The 16,472-nt window shown below is 38.3% G+C and overlaps 1 protein-coding gene across 22 annotated transcripts in view; it reads right to left on the bottom strand.

Moving 5' to 3' along the window:
- MBTD1 (mbt domain containing 1) overlaps positions 1–16,472 on the bottom strand; it is a 70,500-nt gene that overhangs the window by 5,054 nt on the left and 48,974 nt on the right. For 19 of the 22 annotated variants that reach the window (XM_015084947.3, XM_053211945.1, XM_015084949.3 and 16 more), the window contains 10 exons: positions 15,002–15,136; positions 14,636–14,724; positions 14,189–14,423; positions 13,515–13,570; positions 13,071–13,175; positions 9,478–9,625; positions 8,529–8,611; positions 7,907–8,141; positions 7,282–7,359; positions 3,013–3,189 (listed from right to left, as the gene is read on the bottom strand). In XM_015084947.3, the coding sequence (XP_014940433.2) occupies positions 3,013–3,189; positions 7,282–7,359; positions 7,907–8,141; positions 8,529–8,611; positions 9,478–9,625; positions 13,071–13,175; positions 13,515–13,570; positions 14,189–14,423; positions 14,636–14,724; positions 15,002–15,136 (1,341 nt within the window). Of the gene's footprint in view, positions 1–3,012; positions 3,190–7,281; positions 7,360–7,782; positions 8,142–8,528; positions 8,612–9,477; positions 9,626–13,070; positions 13,176–13,514; positions 13,571–14,188; positions 14,424–14,635; positions 14,725–15,001; positions 15,137–16,472 lie in introns of all 22 variants that reach the window. The other 3 variants (XM_027034152.2, XM_027034153.2, XR_008294090.1) reach the window with 2 other exon arrangements.

Raw genomic sequence — 16,472 nt, 5'->3', positions numbered from 1 at the left:
ACTCGTCTTCAAATCAAAGGTGCAAGTTTTGTTTTTTCCATTACGGATCTTTTCATTACAATTGGAACAAGACGATGTGCACATATATGGAATGTAAACTGGGAACTGCTTATACAGAAAGGAAAAAGTCAATTTATGAGAAGAATTAGGGCTCAGAGAGTATTTAGATGAACAGTAAACCAATTAAGTTTACCTGAATCACTAACTAGATAGTACCACCATGTGGAACAATATTAAAATGGTTATATTTTTAAAGTCAAGTAGTGCAGTCGCAGAAAAATACTTTCTTCCTGATCATAGTTACAAAGATTAGTTTAAAAAATAGTGGTCTTTCCGGTGCCTGGCTGGCTCAGTTGGTAAGGCAATGGACTCTTGATCTCAGGGTGGTGAGTTTGAGCCCCACACTGGGTGTAGAGATTACTTACAAATAAAATCTTTAAAAGAATAGTGGTATTTGATATCTTAATAATTTAAAGAATAATCTTTTGAGAGAGGTCAATTCACTTCATTTTACTTTAGTATTTGTTTTGGTAATGGTGTTAAAAAATTTAATAGTCCAAAGACAGAAAAGTGAATACACTAAGCCTATAATAACAGCAAAACAAACACCAATCAGACTGTTGGGAAACTCAAAGTAAACATGACTGTGCAGTTGTTCTTTTGCGTAATATAATTAACAATACTTTTATGGAGACTATCAAGAATATAATAGTCAACCTTTAAATCTAACCAACACATATTAATTGTTAAGGACATTTGAACAATACCATGAAAATAAATACATGGAAAAGAAAAAAAAACAAAAACAAACAACAAACCATGTTTCATTAAAGGTGCAGTACCCACAATAAAAGGTTGGTTAAAACAGTATATTGTTCTAGGATGATCAGATGGCTAAATGAATGAGAAAAGAGTTCCTGTGCTTCAGACCAAACGTTCCATTCAAATGGATGTTTGTTTTTTTGAAATGGGACAAAGGTAAGTCGAGATTCTAAAGCACATCCTGAAACTATCTGCATTTACTATAAACAACAAATTTCTGGAGTATGCTTCCACTCATGTTAAAATATGGAAATAATGTGCTTAAAAAAAAGTAACTCAAGAGGAAGGTGAAAGGCTCACTCAGACGTGGAATGCTTTGATGCACAGTCTGACGGTTTTCATGGAACCTAAAACAATGCCGGTCTGGTATCTTCACACGAATCATTTCTCCTTTCTAGGCCTTATACTCAATGAATGATGGATGAAATAAAATAGATCCTGTGGCTGAATGCGGCGCAAGTGCATTTTTCTAGCTCCGTTTTTAAAAGGAAGTCACTTTGCTGACTCTCATCACTAATATTTCAGGAGATGAACTAATGGAAATCATATTTTCCTAGCTGGAAGTCCAGAAGTAATAAAATTCTGAGTAGCTAATCAAACTGTAGCTTCCAGGTAGGTCAGATAGCAATGTAGTACCACACAGTTTCACCAGAGTAAAATCACACCAAGTCCCACACGATGTGCCCCCAGCTCAGAAGACACTACAGACACCGGTGGAAGAAGGAAGTCACTTAGGAGACCCTGTGGTTTCCATCCCATGCATGTACACTAAGTTCTTGGGTTCTGCCAATCCTAGAACTTAGGTTCTATTATACATGAATTAGTAACATCTTACAAAATGTGACACGCACCTTCTAAATTAGTCTAATTCTTAAAACCCAATAAAAACGCCAATAAATCCAACAAAACTCAATAAAAATTCAAACGTATTCAGAGCTCACAATATCTATAGTTAATTGCTTAAAGACTATTTCATAAATAACAAGGTCAAAACAAAAGAGACAAACAAGAAAAGAAACTGAAATGCTCTTTAGATAGACTTTAAATGTTTTTCCATTAAAGAGCAGATAAACTCATATTTGCAGTCCTCATCTACTTTTTATACAAAAGAGAGTAATTTCTTCTAGAAATAAGGATATTATTAGAGTGATCTTCAGGAAGACAGAGTAGGAAGAATGATGATGACCTAATACCCTGGTAAGGAGACTAAAGCTAAAGAACGTATCTTAAAAATGGCACTCCTGTCCCCCACCCCCCAAAACCCCCAAGTCCCCCAAAACTTCAGGTATAAAGATATTACGAACAGAGGAGGAAGAAGAAGAAAACACAGCTAGGTATTAACACCCATCAGGGTTTTCAACATACAAAAGGCATTTTAAAGAATACGGATTAAATAAAACAAGGGAGTTTAAAAGCAATAATTAGGATATGGCAGAACAGATGCCAAGGGTAAGACAACTCTGGCTTCTAAGTGCTCTCCTCCGCACTTCTGTCTGAGGTTCATCACACGCAAGTGAAACCTTTCTAGTATTTTATGGTGCTATGTTTGTTCTTAGCAATTACAAAGGGCAAAATATTTTGCATTCCTTACAAGCTAGTAGCTTCGCCAAACCAATTAAATTCAAATTAAATGTCACTTACTTAATCACTGTGAGTACATAAGCGTGAAATAATGGGAATTAAATTTTACTCAAATTCAACACCAAAATTACACAAGACTGTATTTCCAAGTCCATGTTATTCAACTAAGATTGTGGTAAATGTTACCACCAGAACCAAAATTCCATGGGAATGCAAAGCCTCATATTCGGCTCTGATTAATCAGACTGATCCCTAACGGTGTGCTTCTCCCCTGGTCAAGCTACATGGAATTCTGCAATGGAAAATGTTCAGCCATTTTAATGAAACCACGAACCAGGACATGCTGCCTCTCAATTCCACCAACTGAAATGATGAGCTTTCTCCTAATCTGAAGCTCAGAAGTGGTTTATAATAAAATAAAAACCCCTCCCTGATGACTTAACTTAGTGAAGTGACTACCAAGGACTAGTGAAGATGAAGTTTTTAGTTGAAAGAAAAATAAAAATTTAATGAGTCAGCATCTGTCACGCCAGACCATGCTTTTGTCTCCCACCGCCCTGCCCAGACTTTCACCCCCTGTAGTACCTGAGGTGCTGACAGGACTATTACCTGTTTTGAGGCTGGGAATGAACTCTCGGCTAGTGCTGGGAGGTGGGAAGGCCTCCGGGGCTGTCTGTGCTGGAGGAGGAGTCAACTCTTCGTCACCAGAGAAGCTCCTCCGCACCCCACCTGTCATGGGCAGGCTCGACAAACTGACAGGCTTCTTCCCAACTGGCATCTTCCTCTCTAAATATCAAGTCAGACTAAAGTAAGCTTTTACTTACATGCGTGGTAAGAAAAGTGCAATATAACTAGGAAAGATTATGTTGCATAGGATACTCTGAAAAGAGAACCAACTATGCAAGGTCTGTGTTTCTGAAAACAAGGAGTGTGAGTGTGTGTACACGTGGGTGTGTATGTTGGGGGTGAATGGGGGGGGGGAGATTATTTCTGGTCTCTGAGAGCCTGGTAATCCTGGTTCCTGACTCTCTTAAACAAAAAAAAAAAGGATATACACACACGCTAATACATAAATAAATTATATATATATATATATATATTTTAAATGTTTGTTTATTTTTGAGAGAGAACGTAAGTGCAAGTGGGGGAGGGGCAGAGAGAGAGACAGAGAGAGGGGAGCGGGGGAGAGAGAGAAGGAGACAGAGAATCCAAAGCAGGCTCAGAGCTATCAGCATAGAGCCTGAGGCAGGGATCAAACCCATGAACCATGAGATCATGACCCGAGCCAAAGTCAGACGCTTCACCCACTGACACAACCAGGTGCTCCTCTGGTTCCTGATTCTTAAATCAATTAAAAAAAAACAAAGCACGGTGCCTGGCTGGCTGTCAATGAAGCATGCTGACTCTTGATCTCAGGGTCATGAGTGTGAGCCCCATGTTGGGTGTAGAGATTACTTAAAAACAAAATACTTAAAAACATATAAAACAAAACAAAATGAACTACAGAGAGCATTTTGTGTGGAGAATAGCTGGCTAACTTCCTTCAAGAAAATTTTAGCTTGAGGGGGTTGACAATCCAACAGGAGAGAAAGAAGGTTTTAAAACCCGACTGCAGGGTAGCATTCCACTGCCCAGACAAGGCCAAACACTGGCTTTCAGGGAGAATCAGTTGAATAAATGTAGTATCCAGGTGGCAGGATTGTACCGATATGAAATGTGTTCCCCTACCTTCTGGTTTATAGTCTAGTCTTTTAGATAACACTTGTAATTCTTACACTGAAAACCATTTCTAAAATATAAAGCTTGTTGCCCGCAAGTACTTAAGCAATCTAATATCTTCTGAAACGCCCTTTTGATTATAGTTTCCTAAGCAAACATAAGCCTTCGAAGACTTATACAATGCTTTCACCAGCAAAAAAAGTACACTAAACTTTGCAAATAGTGAACCACCAACATATTCCATTAGTCAGGTTGAAAGCTAAAGGATACTTACATATCTCTGGGACTAGAAATTATACCTGTTTTCTTCCAGAGTATACAAATGACTCAGGCAAGAGCAATCAGAACTTAGGCTTCATGAAATCAGGGCTACAAGATAAATCTAAGTTACACCGTACCTCCTATGTAAAATGGTCTGATAACTAAGCTAGAAGTAATCGCAAGTACACATTCAACTTGCAGCTGCCAAACCAAAATCACGTGCAGCAATCGTTTAGACTTTTCCTCATGTCCTACATACTCGCAAGTTAAAACGCAAGGAGGTTCTCCAACTCTCTCCTACCTGTAACAGCCCCTGAAGATGGTTCAGAAATTAGTGCTGGGTTTCCTGCTCTAGAATTACTAAACCTTGAAAAAATTAAGGCTTTTCAGATTGGACAGATCACATGCATACGACGGTCTATATGATCCGCTTGGCAGAACATGACCCTATTTTCTAAAAGCACTAGAAGTTGTCCCTCTATAGAATGAACACAGATCATTACAAAATAAGCTAGGACAATGAAGCCAACCATCTATTTCTGTTTAAAAAAAAAAAAAAAAAAAAAAAAGACCAACCAAACAAAAACACAACACTACCAAAGAACACACTGGTGGAGGATTTTCAGGACAAAAAGACCAAAGAGCTAGAAGATGAAACCACAGAGCCATAAAGAATCTGTAGGCAAATTTAAAAACAATAGGGTTTGTGGCCAATCTGCTGTTGACATTGCATATGCAATGGACAAATTAGGTTCATGGACCCCAAAATCTTTCTTATTGGGGCAAGTAAAGTTTTGTGGGAAAAATTTCTAATCAACTATCTGGTGAGCATTATAAAAAAATAAAAGGAACAGAGAGTACCCTCACAATGAAGACTGCTTCTTCTTCATTCACATGGCACTATATTCCTTATCCTCAATTCCAAAATCCACAGTTTTTCTGTAAAACTTTGGCAACAAAACCAGATCTCACTTGGTGATACTATTTATAATCTTTATTTGGCCCACTTAATGTAAACATTTACATATATTTTGTCTCAGAAAATGTGCCAGAGTCTGTAAGCAGTGTTACATAATATATGCTACGTACTACACTTCTTTTCTAAAATCTGAAAAATTCTGAATTCCAAAACACATCTGGTCCCAAAGGTTTCTAATAAGGGACTGTGGCTTTATAGTCCTTTTCCTTCATATGTCCAAAGGACAAGTTAAAGGCATCAAAGATGATGCCTTTGCATTCAATATTGCTCTCAATATCGAGAGCTCTTGCAATGTTACAGTTAAAGAACATGTTATACATTTAAAGCTGAATTCCTTTTTCCAGCTAACCCAGAAATGCGGTACTATTAAATGTCACTATAAACTGGCATACTGATATCACTTCGTTAGTTTCTTACTTCTTCCCATGGCCCATTAATCCAAAATAATTAAACCCCGTAAGCTGGAAACAAACCCGCAAGAGTCACAGTGAGGGAGGTGTGTGAATTGTGTACCCAGTGCTCAGAAATTAGTCCTAAAAATTGTATGTCACATAGCCACGGAGTAATAAATGTTTGTAACACCTTGGGAAAAAAATTCTGAAATCTCTCTCAGTCTTGTCCAATAGAAAGTGAGAAGACAGGCCAAAGCAGGCTGTGCTATCTAATCTCACAGAAAGCTTAGAGATCACATGTGCTATGGTTAGTCCACTGACAAAGCTGCCTTGTGAATTCTTCCTCATCATTTCCAGATATGTTGGGGATTGCTTCCATCTGCCTGTCTGGCAATGCTCTCTAAAGTTCTTTTAGGTGAATATCAAACATGGCAAGCAGCTAGTGGGCAAAATAACTCTGGGCAAATGGGAAACCTATACCTCTAATATAAAAGAGAGCGCGAGAGAAAGGCCTGGAGGTTATCCCTGTTGAATCTGACTTGGGTTCCATGCCGGGAGGACATGAGAGCACCATGGCAGTGGGTGGGGAAAGTTTGCAGTCCCCAGTGAGAAAGAAATTATACATAAATGACGATAATCAGAAAGTAAGGGTATATTTGGTTCTTCATGCTGCTTCAGTCTCTTGGTTGTTAATGAGACAGATTAACACTTATTTGAACATATGGCAAGTCAGCTTGAAAAATCTGTTTTAGTTTTAATCCTCAAACATACTTTTTACTTTTAAAAATATCCTTACATAAAAATAATCTGATCTCAGAACGAAATATTCCATGACAAGTTTCGTGAAGAGAAAAACTTGTGGTTTCCTATGGTGGGGGGACTTTGAAAAGAATCATATCTTTAGATATGATTAGAGTTATCAGTGTTATCAACAGAGTTATCAATATCAGTATCAGAGTTATCAATAGAGTTATCAACTCATATGAATAGAGTTATCAATGTATTTTATTATGTTATTTTGGCTATTAATGGCCATAATCATTCACTGTAAGGTAAAACATAATATAGAAAACACACTTTAAAAAAATATTCTTAAGCCTGACTTTGTTAGCCATCAACTTGAGTTTTGTGTAAGTCTCATTCTAGAAAGATTGTTTTGGTTTATGAAGGATGGGTTTCCTAGGCTCCAAGTCTCTTGTAAGTATCAAGCATTTATTTTTTTAAAGTTTAAAAAAAAGAATTAATTTTCAGTAGGTTTGCATATTATTTCAAGAACTACTTGTATTCTCTTCTTTACCATATAGGTTTTAAAATATGATGGTAATCATGTTTCCTGTCAACTAAAACATAAGTGTTTCTCATTATTGAAAAGGTTTGCCTTTTATGGCATACTGCACCTTTAAGCATAATTTACATAATGCACAGTCATCGGCTCTCATATGGTATATTCGTTTCTGTGCAAGAAAACCATGACCCCAACTGGTTAATAACTTAGAAAATATATATAAACACCATGTGGTGACCCACTTTTCTTATGTCCTTTGTATTGCTGGGACTTAGCCTTTTTCTTCTGTTTTGATGAACCTGATTGGCTTTCTCTTGATGCTGAAAAATAAAAGGGAAAATTGGTACCAGATAAGCACTGCAAGCATACAACTCTAGATACAACTTAGATAGATTATCTTTACCAAGGCCATTATACTTCTAAAAGTACATGATGCTTTGAAAATAAGGGTGCTTGTTCCTGTAAAACTCATGATACCACAGATGCCACTACTTAATAAGCATTTATTTTATATATATATATACACACACACACACACACACACACACACACATACACACACACACATATGTATACCAATAAATTTTAGCTTATACTTTCAAACGCGTTAAGAAAAGTCTAATTTGGTGGGTGCTCTTACTGTCGTGTCTCTACAGTCATCATGTAACCGACTACTGAGTTCACACTGCCATGGTACTCATGGTCTGATTCTGGGATATTGTTGGTGAATCTTAAGATCTTACCTGGCAACCAATCAGATAAAGGAATATTCTTGTCCTGTGAGCTCACAAGATGATTTATGTGAAATAGTCCTCTGGAGAATTGCTGATTTTTACAAAAGGACACCTTTTCTGTATACCAACTTACACTGTGATGCTGGAGGCTGTAGCTGATATCCAGTTAATTGACACCACCCTACAGGATAGAGGTCAGGGGACTCACAGTCTACCCACTGATCATACTCTTCTTCCCATCCATCAAAATGTATCCTCAAGAGACGATGAATAATTCGAGTGACTGTGGCTACACATATTAACCGTGGCTCCATGAGATCTACTGCTTCTAATTTCATTCCTACACGAAATCCGTGATTTGGAACATCCTGACATGGAGAAGCACAACAGGAACACTGGTGAGAAGAAGTATGCCCGAGTCCACCATCACTAAGAAACAAAAGCAGCGACGGATCCAAATAACCTAATTTAAACCAAAAAAATTCGCAAATTCTTCTCTAATTATTAAAGCATGTGAAGGTGAAGCATTTCAGAACTAGTCAGGAAATGTATTAATTTCTGTTTTACTCAGATTAAAAATGAAGCAAAGTTTGAAAACAAGCTTCATTTCCTAGGTAAAGAAAATATATTGTTCTGTTTACACTAATCTCCATTAAGAAGTTCTAATATCAAGCAAACACATTTTGACCAACAATGATCTGCATTCGTGAGGCATCAAAAAAATTCCACATAATTATGCCATTATTTAAATTTACCTTATTAAATAGTTTTACTGGTGCTGCAATGGAGCCAGTTTCCCTGAGGTAGTCAAACCATTTAAAAGGAAGTTTTGTGTAACCTGAAAAAACACACCTGATTTAACTGGCAGTTCATTTAAAATTACCATCATATTAAAACGTAGATATAAAAGGTTAACTCAGTACACACTAAAATCTCGGGATTTTAGATTATATAATAAACTTTAACTCTTGCACTCACATTATTTAATGCAATAATTCCTCCATGTTATAAGGATTTCTTCTTTTTCTAGACAGACACAGGTGCACCTACTTACCCAATGCAAGAGTGTCTCTCTCCTGTCTACCAGAAGAATTATAAACTTTTGCTTTTGTAATCCTACGCTTAGGATAGTCTAGCATTTCATATGTCACAGTGATATTTTTCTGCTGGGCAAATACTATTTTATAGGCCTCTGTTTTTAGTTTTCCCCCCTTCTTTTCTGAAGAGAAAAACCCAACGCTCAGATACTGAAATTAGGAAAGTCACTAGTTAAGACTTGAGAGCTATTTAAGGGTATGCCTTTAAAAAAAAAAAAAAGCCACATGGTATTCTAAAGATGGAAACTTGCTTTCCCTCAAAGGCTTTAGCCTGTATCTATTTTTAAAAAACGTTTATGTATGCCATAACCTACATCACCATCTCCACAGGGCTCGAGAATACCAATTCATATTACAAAATGTACAGATACGCAGGAAAAATTCTATACTAATATAATTTATCAAAGGTAGCTAGAATATAGTGCTTTATATGTGTGTAAAGCACCCCACAGCTCTTGTTATGTGTATGTATGTTTGCATATAGGAACACATGTAATATGTCCACACAGCAAAAAAAAAACCCAGGGCAGTGTTAAATGATGTAAATAGATAGCACGTAAAAAGAAGGCAAGGATAAAGACCCAGCGTTCATATTAGGATGAAATACCTCTAGGTGGAGTAAGTTCAATCATGTTAATTTCACAGAAACCAACAGGGAAAATAGAAGGGGAGGTTGCGTGATAACAGAACCAGTCAGATCCATCTGCTGCTTCTGAGCCATCGATCCCAATCATCAGGAATCCGTCAGCCAGCACCTTTCAAATTAAGAGAATTTCAAGTATTTGAAATTAGACACCACTGTTGTAAAAGTGATCCTTTAAGTGACATTCTACAAGAAATGAAAATCTACCACATAACGGTCTCCTCACTGAATTACGCTAGCAACTTGAACGGTAAGAACCTATGCGGACTGCAGTGTGCACCAGCAACAAAAGCAGGGTTACACAGAGTGACCTCAGAGGTGTAGGAAAAGCAGTGCCTTTGCGGATGGCTGAGGTGCTGGCTGCTGTGGCCCATGAAACAGGGCTGAGTGCTCCTCTCCGATTTAACCGTCTAGTCTCAGCGCGGCTCTGCGTCCTACTCGGTAACTCTACTCCTTTCCTTCTGATTTCGCAGAGGAGTTTTTCCAAACCTTTTCTACCTTTGTCAAGCTTTCACTTTCCCTCTCCTATGCTACAGATACCCACGCTCCCGTATGACAGAAACGAAGGCCACCCCGTGCAAGGGTCCCCATATTCCTTCTTTGGCACCCCTGACTATTTTAAGAGGTAGTACCCCACCCCACAAAATAACTTTTCCATCTTGTACCATTACCACTGGTACCTGGCTCCAAAAACACTATCTTGTATAATCTAACATCTCCCAATTTTCATTACATTAAAAATATTGAAAAATATTTAATTTTGAAACCGTTCACACTTATAGAAAAGGTACAAAAATAGCACAGTGAACTCCTATATACTTCACCCAGAGACCCACTTCAAGGTTTATACTATGTAACTCTTTGCAGTCTGATTTCTGTCCTGATCCTGCTAAAATGCCAAATTTCACTAGTGACCTAGTTTGTCAAATCCAGAGCCTTTCTCCCAACACTTATCCTCCTCAAACCTCAGCCTCCCTGAAATATCTGATATCCACTGACTACTCTCAACTTTCTGCGACGTTTTTTCCCAGACTCTCATTACATTACAGTCTACTGCCCGACCTTCTCACCTCTTCTGATTGGTGATGCTTCTTTTGGTAGTGTCCTTTCACATCTAATCCTTACATTTGTGATATTAGCCCTTTTCTCTCTGTTTTGCTGATATCACCCACACCCAGTGCTTCAATAACTGACCTCTACACCCACAATTTCTCCATTGACGTCAGGAGTTTGTCTCCCTCGCAGGGTCTCAGTCCTGCCTTTTCCCTGAGTGCTGCACACGCCCTCTCAGAGTCCATGCAGGCTGTCAAAGTCACCTTCAGAGGTAAGCAAGCACCAGACCCCACAACTCCCCTTAATGTTAGTTCCTCTCTCTGTGCCATGAATTCTGTCTCCACTGCACTGTTTGAGATCACTACTTTCAGGCTTCCTTTTCGGACATTTCTCCTCTTACACAGTTTAACTTTCCTGTGTTATGACCTCTATTCACGCCAGAAAGCTTCTCCAACTCACCTGTTCACCAGAGAAAGCTCAGATGGCCCGACCGAGTATTCAAAGCCTGCATGCCTGGTTCTAAATCATCTTTTAGTCTCTGCCCCCAAGTGCCTTTTTTCTAGTGGTTTCTACTATAGTGGATGTGTATAATAACTTCCTCTTGCAGCTTAACAGCTTTGCCTATATCTTTGGCAAGAGCTACCTCCATTCAGCACGGATTCTTTTTCCAAATACAGCTGACTGGGCTGGGGGCTAGTATCTAACCTTTAGGGGACGAAGCCAAAGGCTGGGCTCAGCTAGAATCTCTCTCAGTAATTACCATTAACAGACACAGAGGCTATTGTCAAGTCATGGGTCAGAACTGGACCTGAAAGGCTGTGATACAGGATGGAGCTAGCAGCCACACAGGGAGACGGAGTGAGAGGAACACCAATCACAAGAGTGAAGGAAAATGGCAGAGACTCAGAGCAGGGAAGAGATGGGACAAAGAGGCCCCGAGAATAACACTAGGTTTACAGCTTTCCAGTTCTTGTCCCTGTGTCCTTGCATGTCCGTCTGTGAGACTGCCATGTCCTTAGGGTAACTTTCTTAGAGCTAACTTGCATGGGTCTCTGTTCCTGATGAAAGAAAAGCCTTGACCACCATACTCAGTATGACTTGTTTGATGTGTACTGTACGAATGACTCAGTCTCTTCCTAAACCTGGCCTGTGCTTTCCTATCTCGATGCTTTTGTGCACATTCTCTTTCCACAACAGTTTCCTCCCTGCATCTCTGCTGAGCTGTTTTTCCCAACCTACAAGGTGAAGTTTTCAAATAGCCTCCCTTCTATAGAGCTTTCCCTGATTCCTCTGAGACAATGTGCGCTTTTATGTGAATCCCAACAGTACTGTGTACATTTAAGTCATAGTCAATCCTGTATCAAACTTATTTTTATGTATCTTACCTTGTTCTACAAGACTGTAAGCTTTTTATTTAGAGTCCAAAACAAACCTAGTGTGGCAAGCATGAACTAAGTAATTCCTGAACGAAGTTTGACGCTCTACTCACTGGACGCTTCATTCTCATTTCATGGAACAGAGCATGGCATAATGGACTGGTTCCCAAACCTGACTGTCAGAATCACTTAGACAACTTTATCATTTTTAAAACAAATACATTATCCTGTGTAATACTTCTTGTGATTCCGATCGAGTAGGTCTGGAGTAGGTCTTGGAAATCTATGTTTGAAATCATACCAGGTGACTCTGATCACTGGGTCAGGTAAAGAGGAAGAACAAAAACTTGGAGCCGGTTTTGTCTAGCTGTGTGACCTTGAGCTCAAGTGCCTGGGACATGGCAGCAACCATAACTGGTTTTAATTCTTTTGGCTCAAGGCTTTAAACTGTGCTGAAATGCAAATCGCAATTTAAGCTCCACCCTTATATAGGTAGACTCTGGATCAGTGGTTCTTAACCATGGCGGAACTGGAGAATTACCTGGGGACTTTTAAAAAATGCCAATGCAAGGGCCCCCCACCAGACTGATGAAATCGGAACAGGGTGGGGCAGGCATTTAAGAAGTCTGGTCACCTGTATTTTTTTAAGTTCCCCAGGGTGTTCTGATGCCTACGGAGAACTGAGAACCACTCTTCTAGACCTTTTCACAAACGCAGCTTCAGAAGAGAGAAAAAAAGAAGAAATAAAGTACTACCAAAAGAAGAAAAAAGGCACTAAGGGAAAAACAGTAAAGTGAAGATAAATTTGGCCTTGTTGCAATTCTGTGTTGGACTAGCTTTGACCAGAAGTAATTTAAATAAATATTCTTCCTCTAACTCAGGATACATATTTCAATAACTAGAGGCAGCAGACTCAAGATGACAATCTTGACAACAAGCTACGTAGAAAGAGAACCACTGATAAGAGAACTGAAATTTATTTCAAAATTACTACCAACCCTCTCCCCAGTGAAGATCCAGATACATACATTTTATGTCAAAATGAGCATGTTAAGGGCCTCCTTCTCCTATTACCTTAAACCCAGTTCTTACAATTGCATTTCTATACTTTAAAACCTATTGTCTTACCTTTCTAATAGTCGCGACACATATTGTGGAAAGATTTAATGGGTCTATAGCTTCCAATTTCATTCCTTCCTTGAACCATTCCCCACTCTGGTCTACTTCTTTTACCTAAAGAATTACATGAAAGCACATCGGCTGTTACAAATGTTATCATTTTAATAATAAATATTACCACTTTGAAAATGTTTACCAGATGAAAAAACCAAATGCCTTCTCCTACCTACCTAGTATTGTAACTCAAACCTCCGTCGGAGGATAGAGAGAGTTCAGGCAAATGGACAGAATTTAAGAATAATTATAATCAATAGTTGTGACACCTATGGATCACAAGGTCTTAATCCTTTTAAGTGAACAAATGTAATTGTGATTTCCATAATGTTAGGAAAAAACCCACAACCCTCTTTCAAACCTAATTTACAAATGAGGGTTCTTATAAAAACTTCTTACCTTAGCAAATAAATGTGGTGGTGTATCAAAATGTCCATCCTGTTTCTTTGTAATATCTACAAGGAAAAGTTACATACTAATCTGTCAGCATTTGTGAGAAGACCAAAAACCACGTTTCTTTGAAGGTTTCAAACTCACAAGGTATGTATATTCTAAAACATGGCAGAAATACATGCCTTCTACATTTATGGTGAAAAATAATTCTTTAATAGAATGCTCTCTTCAGAGTACATGTGCTATGAAATATGCTCAGCCAATTAGAATGCTTGCAATTCCCTAGTGAGGGAATCACAGCTTCAGAAGTATGTTTTAATGTGTTCAGTATTAGGTCTAACCACATATAATTTTTCTGTTTTGATTAAAACTGAATGCAAATGGAAAGGCTACCTTTGGATCTTCCAAATGGGCTGGATAAGAAAAGTAGAAGAGAACAAAATGTAGTTGTGACCAAAAGTGCATTATATTTTAATTGAGAACAAATGGAAGGAATATAAAGGAGTTAGCCGGGACACTCATATTCTGGTGTGAACATCCCCTAATTAAGGTAGAATAAGCAGCCCAGACAATTAGAATGCTATTTCGGATCTTTTCTATTCTGTAAAGAAAGATAACCACAGTAGTACAATTCAGCCTCAATGATGTTTTCAATAGGCGGGCTTGTGACAGGTGCTTACCAGATCTTTTGAATCGATGGCCTATGCTTCGAGACCAACCAATATGATGGATTAACGGGCTGTGCATATGGCACCAGAAGTCATCTGTTCTGTCTTCACTTTCTTCGTACACTAGTCTTAATCTTCCTCCGATGACACTTTCCACCACTGCCACTCGTGTGCGACACAAATGCCTCTTGTCAACCACTTCTACTCTCATGCAAGGTTTGAAAGGATACTGCATACTCTCTGAAACCTTAAACAAAAGCAGACAAAAACTGTTCGGAATTCATGACAGAACTCTACAACTGATTTCAATTTTGTACCATTAAAAATACTGAGTGCACTCGATATTTAACTAGATCATCTGGCTCACTAAATGAAAACAATTCCTTTAAAAACTTCCAGGCTATTCCTTTTCAGAGCTCTCAATTGACACTTCAGTCCTTTCTAAGATCCTGTCTTTACCTTCTGTGAGAAATCGGGAGGAAGTGTTTTGGCACCAGTAAGTCGTTTCACTAGAAAAGCTTTCCAGTTTGTATACTTATGCTGAATAGCTAAAACAAAAGAAATAACCAGTTACACTTTAGCAAAGAGCAGAATTGCTTCATAAACTATTTTTAAAAAAATAACAATTTTCCCCTGCAATTCAGAGCATTAAGGTTATGAAGAAAAGTCACAAAAATAAAGAAAACGAGCATGTTTTGCCATCAGAGAAGTTACTTAAAACCAAAAATGATTACTTTAATTTCTGTATCACTTGAATGTTACTACGTGTGACACTGCATAAAGTACATATATTTCAATGACAGTGAGGGTAAATAGGCCACCTACTTCTGGGAGGGACGAGGGGTTTGCCACTGGCTGCACACCAACCAACGGGATGGATGTCAGAACCACAGATATTGCACCAGAAGTCCAGCCCAGAGTCATTTTCAAATCCTTCATATCTTAAAAGGGCATTGTAACCTGAAACCAACAAATCAATCACCACACAGTAAGAAAAATGGAATGGGATCAAACAGGACACAGCCGCTGGTTGTGGGTGTCAAATGTCAGGGTGCACCTGCAACAGAATCATGTGCAGGGCGTGTTAACACACGGAGGGCTGGGCCCTACCCCCAGAGATTCTGAGTGAGTCGATCTTGGGTAAGTCTGAGAACACGCATTTCTAACAAGTCCCCAGGTGAGGTACAATGCCAGTAGTTTAACTGTTTTCAGACATGGCTTCCCCCCTTAAATATTGAGTTCAATTTTACCCATAGTTTCTTAAATTTTCTAGAAAATAAATTCTTAGTGAAAACAAGGGTGGGAAAGTCCTACTAGAATGTGTAGTTTTGAAAATAAATGAAAAAAGGTTATGGTTAAGTTAGGAAAATCTTGTCAAGACATCACAGAAATCCAGTTGAAGTCATTTCAAAGAAACTGCTTTGTCCAGCTGATTAGATGACCAATTATTTCGGGATGATTTGGATGTGGCTACCTCAAGAGCCCAAATTTTTCTGTCCTATTTATCTGGAAACAAAATGTGAAAATACTAAGTAAAAAAGTTCAATAAACACCAAAGAAAGTATGTGAAATGACTTATTTCTTAAGAAGAACAAAAAGTGTATGATATATCCTATTTATAATTTAATAAACCTTCTGTTGGAAACATTACAGTTTAATTTAAGGCCTTCAGGGGAATAAAAAGGCCCAACAAACTTATATTCTAGGCAGGGAGCTCAGTTCAGCAGCATTTTCACGTGTTAAGATCCATGGAGAAAATTTATAGCATTAAACCTTTAGTTTCAAAATTCAACAATTTACAACATAATTCATGAGTTGCCAACTGTTGCCGAGCTCTAGTTCATGATTAACATCAGGCTCGATTCTAAAACGTCATTAAAGTGGCTTAAAATAAGATACATGGTGCAATGAGATAAAACAGAAATGTAAAATTGGAGATGGAAGGTAGAAATAATTCTTGGATATTAAACGCATTGATCTTTAGAGCTATTTAAATGCAACTAGCTTAAACATCTAGAACAGAAAGATTATGTTGTTTTAAATTATAGTATAGAGAATAATGCAAGATTTAGAGAAGGCTTAAACAGCCGGGGGAATGTTTCAAGGGAAAGGTGGGAATTGAACTGGGTAATATGTTATGTGCAAAGGCACAGAGGTGACAATGTGTTCTATGAGGGAGGAGGGAGAGAACTAGCCTCATCAGGACATAGACAGCATTTATGGTGGGGAGCAACCAAAAATCTGGCTAGTGGTCTATGGTGCAACTCATCAATAACTGTAAATGCCAACCATCTTG

Source organism: Acinonyx jubatus, chromosome E1 (assembly GCF_027475565.1).
Source record: "Acinonyx jubatus isolate Ajub_Pintada_27869175 chromosome E1, VMU_Ajub_asm_v1.0, whole genome shotgun sequence".
Taxonomy (NCBI): Eukaryota; Metazoa; Chordata; class Mammalia; order Carnivora; family Felidae; genus Acinonyx; species Acinonyx jubatus.
This window is presented reverse-complemented; position numbering and strand designations above follow the sequence as displayed.